This window comes from Plasmodium cynomolgi, chromosome 2 (genome assembly GCF_000321355.1).
Source record: "Plasmodium cynomolgi strain B DNA, chromosome 2, whole genome shotgun sequence".
Classification (NCBI taxonomy): Eukaryota; Apicomplexa; class Aconoidasida; order Haemosporida; family Plasmodiidae; genus Plasmodium; species Plasmodium cynomolgi.
In genome coordinates, this window is record NC_020395.1 from 213,276 (window position 1) to 221,607 (window position 8,332).

An 8,332-nucleotide genomic window follows, 5' to 3' on the forward strand; every position below is an offset into this window, starting at 1 on the left:
TTTTTTTTTTCGCTAGTTCGGCTGTTCCTCACCTCGAATAGGGCACCGAAGAGGGACATCATAAATATGGCGGTCAAACTGGCCAACGGCGTTTTCTGCGAAGTGGTGAAGCGGTGAAGCAGTGAAGCAGCGAAGTGGCGAAGGGCAGTGGGTTAGCGTGCCGCTTCACATCGGATCTTCCGTCCTCTGAACAGGGCGCGCGTTCCCAACACACACAACGTGTGTACTTCCCCGCAAGGGTGTGGCCCAGCGGACGATCTCCAGCAGTGCGTTGCGCTCCCGCCCTGCAGTTCTCTCTCCTTTCCTACTTGAACGAAGTAGCTCTCAAGCAAAAGCGATAAAAATGTAGAACAAAAAAAAAAGAGAAATCCTGTAGGTGGGTGAAAGATGGACGGGGGAGATACAGTTTGTGAGAGAACAACGGTTGGTCTCTACATCGTCACAACTTTCTCTGCACTACTGTTTGCACTTGGCCAAATGCGTTGCCAACTGCCTGACTTGTTCAGGCATTTTCGTTCCCTTCCAGATTTTCCTTCACAAATTATCTCATTTTTGCCCCACCTGCGTACGACTTGTTGTTCGTATTTTTGATCTTCGGGGTGGGGAACAGAAGCCCCCCGATGGCTGCCTGCGGGGGGAAAGGACAACATGGAGTGATGATACGAACGCGAGTGCTGGACGACGTCCCGAGAAAACGTCATCGAGCGGTTAATGTACACAGGAGTAGTAACGCCGCCAAACGCGCCCCGAGGACAAGCGGTTGGCTAACAAATGAGTCGCCTATGCATATGGCATTCATCCCCGAGCTGTAGAGAAGCAGGTCGGCGTCCCGGAAGAGGAAGACACTTCGGGTTCCCTTGCGCAGGTAGTTCTTGTTGTTCAACAGTGCGTCCGCGACGATTGGGATGTACACCCTGGGGGAAAAAAAAAAAAAAGTAAACAAGTAAGCAAAAAAAAAAAAGTAAACAAGTAAGCAAAATAAAAAAAAGCAAACGAATGAACAAAAAATGGGTGAACACATGAGCAAGTCCGCTTCACGCTGAAACGTCCGCATTCCAGGGGGGGCTCCACCCATGGGGGCGCGCCCCTCCCTCCAGCAGTACCCAGCCAAAAGGTAAATGTGCGTAACGACCAGGCCCCTCCTATCTCTATCGTCAATAAAACTGCAAAGGGGGAGGGAAGGACACGAACGGGTGTAGCGCCAAAACGCACGCGCCGCTTTTAGGACGCTTTTACACCGCTTTTACACCGCTTCTATGCCGCTTCTACGCCGCGTCTACCCCGTTTGCTTGATGGGGCGCTTGGCAAACCTGGTGATGAACTTATGCAGCGTGTTGCGATCCGGTGACAGCGCTTGGCCGATTTTTCTCGCGACTTCCAGGAGTAGCAGCAGGAGAAACGCGAAGGAGAGGGTCACCACAAGGAGCTCCACCTGAGTTAGGGGGGTAGAGGGGTAGAGGGATAGCAGCATTAGCAGGGGTAGCAACATTAGCAACGTTAGCCGTGTCAAGCGCAAAGGGGATCATCGCGGTGGAAACAAAAGAAAGTAGAGCGCGCCCCCCAGACAAGCCGCCAACTCGCGCCACTCCCGCCAGCACTGATTACCTTCCCCAAGAAAAAAGACAGCTGGGCATTCACAAAAAGCAGGAAATGATAGTGCTTCCTCAGATAAGACAGGCTCCCATTTCTCCTCACCAACTTGGCAATGTAAATTATGTACAGAGTTGTGATGACGAGCCAGCCCAAAATTAAAAAATAATTCTGTTGGTGCCATAGAAGGTGGACTATCGTTTGCATCGCGCTTGTGTCTTTAAAAGGGGGAGAAAAAAAAAAAAAAAAAAAAAAAAATTTTAAAACTGCAACAAAATTAACGAAAACAAATGTAACCCCCTTGACAAGTCGCCTCTCCCCATCTTTGTGTGTGGAGGGTCTCTCCTGTCTGCCTACCCGATTCACTCACGGAATCGTATCGTCTTGTGCCGAGGTTGAGCATGTTGTACAGAAGGAACGCCAGCGAAGCGATGAGGAGCTTCCCCTTCTGGTCGTCGGCTCGACGCAGCAAGTACGCGCAGCTTGCGGCGTAGAGGGTCAAACTGAGGGCCTGTTGGGGGAGCAGCAGGAGGGGTAAACAGTCGTGCGGGGCAGAAGCGTAAAGTATTGGCAGTAGTGCAGGGCAGAGGCGGAAAGTATTGGCAGTAGTGCAGGGCAGAAGCGGAAAGTATTGGCAGTAGTGCAGGGCACAGTAGGGTTGGATTCCCAGCTGCGTCGCGCATGCATTACCGCCCCACTGAGGTACACAGACAACACACTCGGAACGACGCCCCCGTGCAGGTGCTCATGGAAAAGGCCGTATGCGTAAGCGTCCAGGAGGAGGGTCCCCGCCACGCTCACCGTCGCCCCCTCCAGGAAGGAAAACACCCTGCGGGGGGAAAGCCGAAAAAAAAAAAAAATAATAAAATAAAAAAAAAAAAAAAAAAATAAATTAAAAAAAAAAGGCAAGTGTGCCTAGAAGCATACTCAAGGGGAAGAACCAAATGCCATTACAACTTCCATCACGACCAGCACGTCCACCACGCTTGCCCTTTCACTTCCCCTTTAACTTCCGCTTCCCCTTCGAAACGGATGCACCACGCTTACCCATCCGTCAGCCGAAAGGCCCCTATGGCGATCATGTGATAAAAGGCAAAGTTGAGCACAAACCAGAGGGAACAGGTGGCCAAGCTCTCGTGAATTCGCATTGCGCCTGTGGGTTTGGGGAAGGAGAAGAAGCGGCGCAGAGGCACGCCGTTGGGGTGTCTCGGGGGTGCCTCCTCACTACATCGTTGCGGTAGCGGTAGCGGTGTGGCTAAGCGGCAAGGTGGCCCTACCCAGCGTCGCGAGAAAGAGGAAGCCGTGGAAGAGGAGGTAGGCCCAGGCGTTCACTCGCACGTATCGCAGGAAGACGCTGCCGAGGAGGAACTCGTTCACGAGGGCAAGGGACAGCTTCGCCGCGCCTAGGGGGAGGGGAAAGAAAAAAAAAGACGATGCGACTGAAGTGACGCGACGAAAGTGACGCGACGAAAGTGACGCGACGAAAGTGACGCAACTAAAGTGAGACAACTAAGGCGATGCGACTAAAGTGAGATGACTACGGCGACGCGACTAATGCGACGCGACTAATGCGACGCGACTACGGTGAACCCCCCCGAGCGGAGTGTTGCCCCCTTTCGAGGGCCCCCCGGCACAGGTGAGCGCTCTCCATTCTTCACACTGACCAGAGTTTAAAACGTCATACTTCGAAACCAGCAGGGTTGAAAAGAAGGGGAAAAAAAAAGACGCGAACAAGTTGGCGCCATATATGTGAAGGAGCAACTCCCAAGCGCCAATAACCCCCTTCTCGTACAAACGCAGAAAGGTGGGATCCCCCTTTTGGTTCAGGAACCCTTGTGTGATTTTTTCCCTGTGGTGATACCCCCCGATGGTTAAGGTGGGACTCCTAAATGGATTACCACCTCTACGTGGACTTCTTTCATTTTCTGTCCCCGGAGAAAAACCCTTCTCTTTAATCCTCCACTTTCGTTTACTTCCTTTCCTGTTGTGTGCCACGAGAGAGACAACCAACACGCTGCACAACAGCGTTAGCAACACCCATAGGTATGTGCAGTGGTTGGCATATAGGAATTTCCTCCGCACTTCCGTGGTTAGGATCAATGAGATTAGTATCCCCCTTATCATGGTGAAGCTGTTTGTAAAGGGTCTCCCAAGAGGGAGGGGGGCAGGCATAGCTGGGTTGGAGTGTGCAAAGGGCAACTGCTTCTTATCGGGGGAGGGACCATCCACTGCTCACATGGGGGGGCCCATTGGGGACGGCTGTCCAAGTGCTAAGCCATGTGATAAGCCCCCCGGTAAGTCACTCGGTGAGTCACCCGGTTAGTCGAGTCACCCGCTGTGGGGCTCACACAGATCTGTGGTCCCGCTAAGGTGCTGCCTCTCACCGCAATTCACGTTTGAAGCTGCCGTTTGGGCGGGCGCCCCGCCTTTGACTCATGCTCGGGGGAAAGGTTGAAATGGGAAAAAATTGGAAAAAAATTCAAAAAAAAGAGGAAGGAAAGTGGAGCAAAAGAGGAGGAAAAAAAGTGAAACAGCTTTCACCAAAGATTGACATACCTTGACAACAAATTGGTATAACTTAATGGTCGGGAGTCGCAAAGGGTGACCCAAATTGACAAAAATGGAGAGCTCCCTTTTTCTTTCCTTTTTTCTCTTTCCTTCCCTCGGGGGTGAGCGCAACCGTTCTTTGGGAACCCCAATTTTTTTTTTTTTTTTTTTTTGGCGCTTCGTTCGTCCGCTTCGCAATGCCACTTTTGCGAAAGGGTCCGTAATTAAAAAAAAAAAAAAAGCAATCAGGGGGGGGACCCCCCACAGTGAGGGTAAGCTCACCCTACGCGTTGGCTGCGTCGCATGTTGGCTGCGTCACACGTTGGCTGCGTCACATGTTGAAGGCCTTCCCCTTAATCGCCACTCCGCCGCTTCATCGCTCCACCGCTTCATCGCTTCTCCACTCCACCGCTTCTCCACTCCACCGCTTCTCCACTCCACCGCTTCCTCGCTCCCCCCTCAGAGCACACTGCGGTAGCCGAAGAGGTCCCTAATGTTACGTATGTTGTACTTGATCATGGTGGGTCGCTCCAGGCTGAGGCCCCAGGCGATGACGGACACCTCCGGGGGGAACCCCATGGCGCGCAGCATCTCGGGGCGGAAAATGCCACTGTTGCCGACTTCAAGCCATTTCTTGCTTTCCTCGTGGTAGCCATACACTTCCATGGAGGGCTCCGTATACGGATTGAAGGTCGGTTTGAACCGCAGCTTCAAAATGCCAATATATTTGTAAAAGGCTGCCAGCGTGCCAATCAAATGAGACAGTCCCAAATTCTTGTCAATGATAAGTCCTTCCACTTGATGAAATTCGGCTAGATGGGTGCTGTCTAGGTTTTCATTTCTGAACACCCTATCTATGCTAAAATATTTTTTTGGGATTATAGAACCCGTTTTTCGATACTCCTTAGCTAGCTGGAATAAGGCTCTACAAGAACTGGCAGTGGTGTGTGTTCTGAGGACGTTCTTTTTCGTGCTTTTCAATTCCCATCGGTAATTCCAACCAAAGCTTCCATAATCTCCAACGGAGTGAACACGCTTCACATTATCGATGTAACCTTTCTCCGTGAAGTCATCTATGCAAAACTCAGGCGTCTCAATAAAAAACGTGTCCTGTAGATCCCTACTCGGATGTTGCTGTGGAATATACAAAGCATCGAAGCACCAGAAAGACGATTCTACATAATTATGCGTATCCATTTCTTCAAATCCGAGGGATACAAAAACATCCTTAAACGTTCTCATTTGTTTTATTAATAAGTGTGTATTTCCTTTATTCATTTTTTTTCCACTAGAGAAAAAGTTGTACTTTTTCACATCATACTTTTTGTATTCTTCATTTTTTATCAGTAGGTAGGTTAAGTCTGTAATCTGCTTCTTAATCTCCTTTGTAAAATGGCTAGTTCGAACGATGTACAAATAGGAGAATTTTTTCATCTCCATAAGTTTTCTTTTCTTTAGCTCTTTGATTAGATCGCTTACCTTTTCGTCCTGCTTGTCATGAGGAAGGGTCATTATTCCCTTCTTCAATTGGGAGACAAGCGTATCTTCATCATATCCGTACGCTTCTACGATGTTGAGATAGTCTCTCGTTTCATCCACCAGACTGTTGGCACTACCTTCCACATGGGGGTATAACTTCTTATCGCTTTTTCGAAGTTCTTTTTTTTTTTTTTAAATTGATGTTTAATCCAATGTCTGCCTTTTTCCCAAATAGCTTCTTCAGATCCTCCAGGGTACACTCTTTCTGTTCCACTACATGCTTCAACGTTACGTGTTCTGGTGACCCTTCTCTCAGGTACTCCTTTCCTTCCTCCGTCAGCTGATACGTGTTGAAGCTTCTGACATGATTCACAACGTAGTACAGGGTCTCCAGCCTTTTTGCCATTCCAAGGACTTTACTGTGTTCTAGATTGTATTTTTTGCTTATTTGTAACGACGTGACGTGTTTTGTTTCCTCCACTTGCACATTTTTTTCCTCCTTCAGCTGGAGGTAGTATGCCCGGTGGTTCGCTAACTCTTCCGTTTTGACACTTCCCAACGAGGGCCCATTTTCTTCTCTCTTTTTTTTCTCCCCCCCTTCCTGACACAGGGCGAACTCCTCCTCCAGCACCTGCAGGAACTGGCTCAGCTCCTCCCCCTTCTGCTCCTCCTGCGCTTTGGCCTGCATCTTGGCCGGAACCTTGGCCTGCACCGTGGTCTGCACCTTCACCTGCACCGTGGTCTGCACCTTCACCTGCACCGTGGTCTGCACCTTCACCTGCACCTTGGTCTGCGCCTTCCCCTTCGGTTGCTTCTCTCACACCGGTGGGGCGAAACTCCCGCAATGCGCTCGTACAGCTAACTGTTGCAAACCCCCTTGCAGAAGTGCTCAACTTAGGGGGGAGTGAGACCACTGCCGGAGGGGAAGGGGGGGCATACTACTTGGGTTGCTCCAACAAACGAGGCAACAAAGAGTTACTACAAAAAGGGAAGCATATAACCTTTTCACATGTGCGCCATCTGCTCCAATCGAGGAGGCCTCCCTTTTTGTGCCGATACACTACGCCACGAGGGACGTCAACGCGAAAAGCAAAGTCCCAAGAGAGACGCGTGAGGCGTGTATAAAACGCAGCACAGTCCAGAGATCGAAGGAAAAAATCAACCCTTCGAAAAAGCTTCAATGATGCAATCCAAATCGGAATGTTCTTTTTTCTTTTTTTTGTTCCTTTTTTGTCCCCTTTTTGTTATTTTTTCCACCTGTGGACTCAGCGAATGCCACCCTTTCCTCCTTCACGCCGGTCGGCCAGCTCCCTTTTTTTTTTCGCGTCGCCCCACTCGGGATAAGTATGTCCCTCGGCCGGGGTGGCGTAATCTCCACTCCGTTTTCCCCTTCATGCAGCGGCTAGCTTTTTTTTTTGCCAACGCGAATTGCCTGAACGGGTCAGGCAAAAAGGCACGAATAAAAAAAAAAAAAGCAACAAAGCAGAGAAGCGGCGAAGCAGAGAAGTTAACAAAGCAGCGAGCAACAAAGAAGCGAGCAACAAAACAGCGACGCAGCGAAGCAACAAAGAAGCGAGCAACAAAACCACCTCAGTGGCAGCCGTAAGCGGGAACCCACGCGCGAACGCAAAAGCAGCGGGCGTGCCTACGAGGGAAAAAAACTACGCCGCTGCAGAGGCGACTTCCGCAGAAGCGACTGCTACAGAACCGTCGCAGAAGTAAACAGCTAGGAGGAAGGCCAATCCCATTTGGCAGACGCACCAGTGAAGGCGGTACACCTCGTTTTACCCCACGTCGAACGGACGAATGGAATGAACCGCCCCCCCTGGAACAATGGAGGAACCCAGTCCGCAGAGACCCATAAAGGAAAAGAAAATAAAAAAGGGCCAACGGCCCATGGTCGTCAGTAACAGGAAGCCATTCAACATTTTTGAGAAAAAGAAAACGGCCAAGCCGATCGTCCGCGACCCCCGATTTTCGAACCTCTCAGGTAAGAGCGAGTGAAGAAAGAAAAAGGAAAGGAGAGGAGAGGAAGGGAAAGAAAGGAAAGAAAGGAAAGAAAGGAAAGGAGAGGAGAGGACGGGAAAGGAAAGCGGAGGGATAATCCACCAGCGCAGAGTAGAAGGGTGTTCGCCTGTCCATCGGAACACTGCCACGTCGCCCCCACCGCTCTGCGCCGCTTTGCATCGCTTTGCATCCTTTTGCATCACTTTACATCGCTTTGGGTCGCTTCCCCCCCCTTGCAGGCACGCTCAACCCGAGCTTCTTCAAAAAGGCATATAAATTTTTGTTCGACAAAAGAGAGGAGGAAAAAGGAATCATCGAGCAAAGGCTCAAGGGAAAGAAACTAACACCGGAGGAGAGGCAAGAACTTAAGAACAAGCTGAGTACCTATAGAGACACTGATCGAATGCTGCAAAGGAAGGAGGAGGAACGGAAACTAAAACAGGAGCTTGTCACACAGGAGAAAAAAAACATCTTACAGAAAAATAAACAGCCATTTTACTACAGCCAGCGAAAGATAAGAAAGATGGTCAATGAGCAGATGGCCAACAAGGGTAGCATCAAGAAGGCTGTGAAGAAGGAGAAAAGGGTTGTGCAGAGGGAGCGCAAGAGAAACATGATTCCGGAGAGGCGCCTCGTCGCTGACAACGTGTGAGAGGCGAGGGAAGGTGGTCGATCAGATCACATGCCTCCCCTGCCATGTTTGCATTAT

At 50.2% G+C, this 8,332-nt stretch overlaps 3 protein-coding genes across 3 annotated transcripts in view; 1 reads left to right on the plus strand and 2 right to left on the minus strand.

Moving 5' to 3' along the window:
- Positions 1-3,714, minus strand: part of PCYB_021440 (hypothetical integral membrane protein DUF56 family) — a gene marked incomplete at its 3' end in the record, with an annotated part of 5,460 nt that extends 1,746 nt beyond the window's left edge. Inside the window, exons 1-12 of the mRNA XM_004220494.1 lie at positions 3,253-3,714; positions 2,868-2,993; positions 2,638-2,743; positions 2,392-2,419; positions 1,948-2,101; positions 1,606-1,808; positions 1,311-1,432; positions 1,104-1,163; positions 770-914; positions 562-628; positions 309-370; positions 33-95 (exon numbers count right to left, since the gene is read on the minus strand). Coding sequence (XP_004220542.1) covers positions 33-95; positions 309-370; positions 562-628; positions 770-914; positions 1,104-1,163; positions 1,311-1,432; positions 1,606-1,808; positions 1,948-2,101; positions 2,392-2,419; positions 2,638-2,738 — 1,005 coding nt within the window. The 5' untranslated portion in view covers positions 2,739-2,743; positions 2,868-2,993; positions 3,253-3,714. The remainder of the gene's footprint in view (positions 1-32; positions 96-308; positions 371-561; positions 629-769; positions 915-1,103; positions 1,164-1,310; positions 1,433-1,605; positions 1,809-1,947; positions 2,102-2,391; positions 2,420-2,637; positions 2,744-2,867; positions 2,994-3,252) is intronic.
- Positions 3,715-4,596: 882 nt separating this feature from the next.
- Positions 4,597-6,022, minus strand: PCYB_021450 (phenylalanyl-tRNA synthetase beta chain; the record flags this gene model as incomplete). Its single annotated transcript, XM_004220495.1, has 2 exons — positions 4,597-5,772; positions 5,894-6,022. The coding sequence occupies 2 exons, from the start codon at positions 6,020-6,022 to the stop codon at positions 4,597-4,599; spliced, it is 1,305 nt and encodes a 434-aa protein (XP_004220543.1).
- Positions 6,023-7,512: 1,490 nt separating this feature from the next.
- On the plus strand, positions 7,513-8,275 carry PCYB_021460 (hypothetical protein; the record flags this gene model as incomplete). Its single annotated transcript, XM_004220496.1, has 2 exons — positions 7,513-7,606; positions 7,863-8,275. The coding sequence occupies 2 exons, from the start codon at positions 7,513-7,515 to the stop codon at positions 8,273-8,275; spliced, it is 507 nt and encodes a 168-aa protein (XP_004220544.1).
- Between the last annotated feature and the right edge of the window lie 57 nt (positions 8,276-8,332).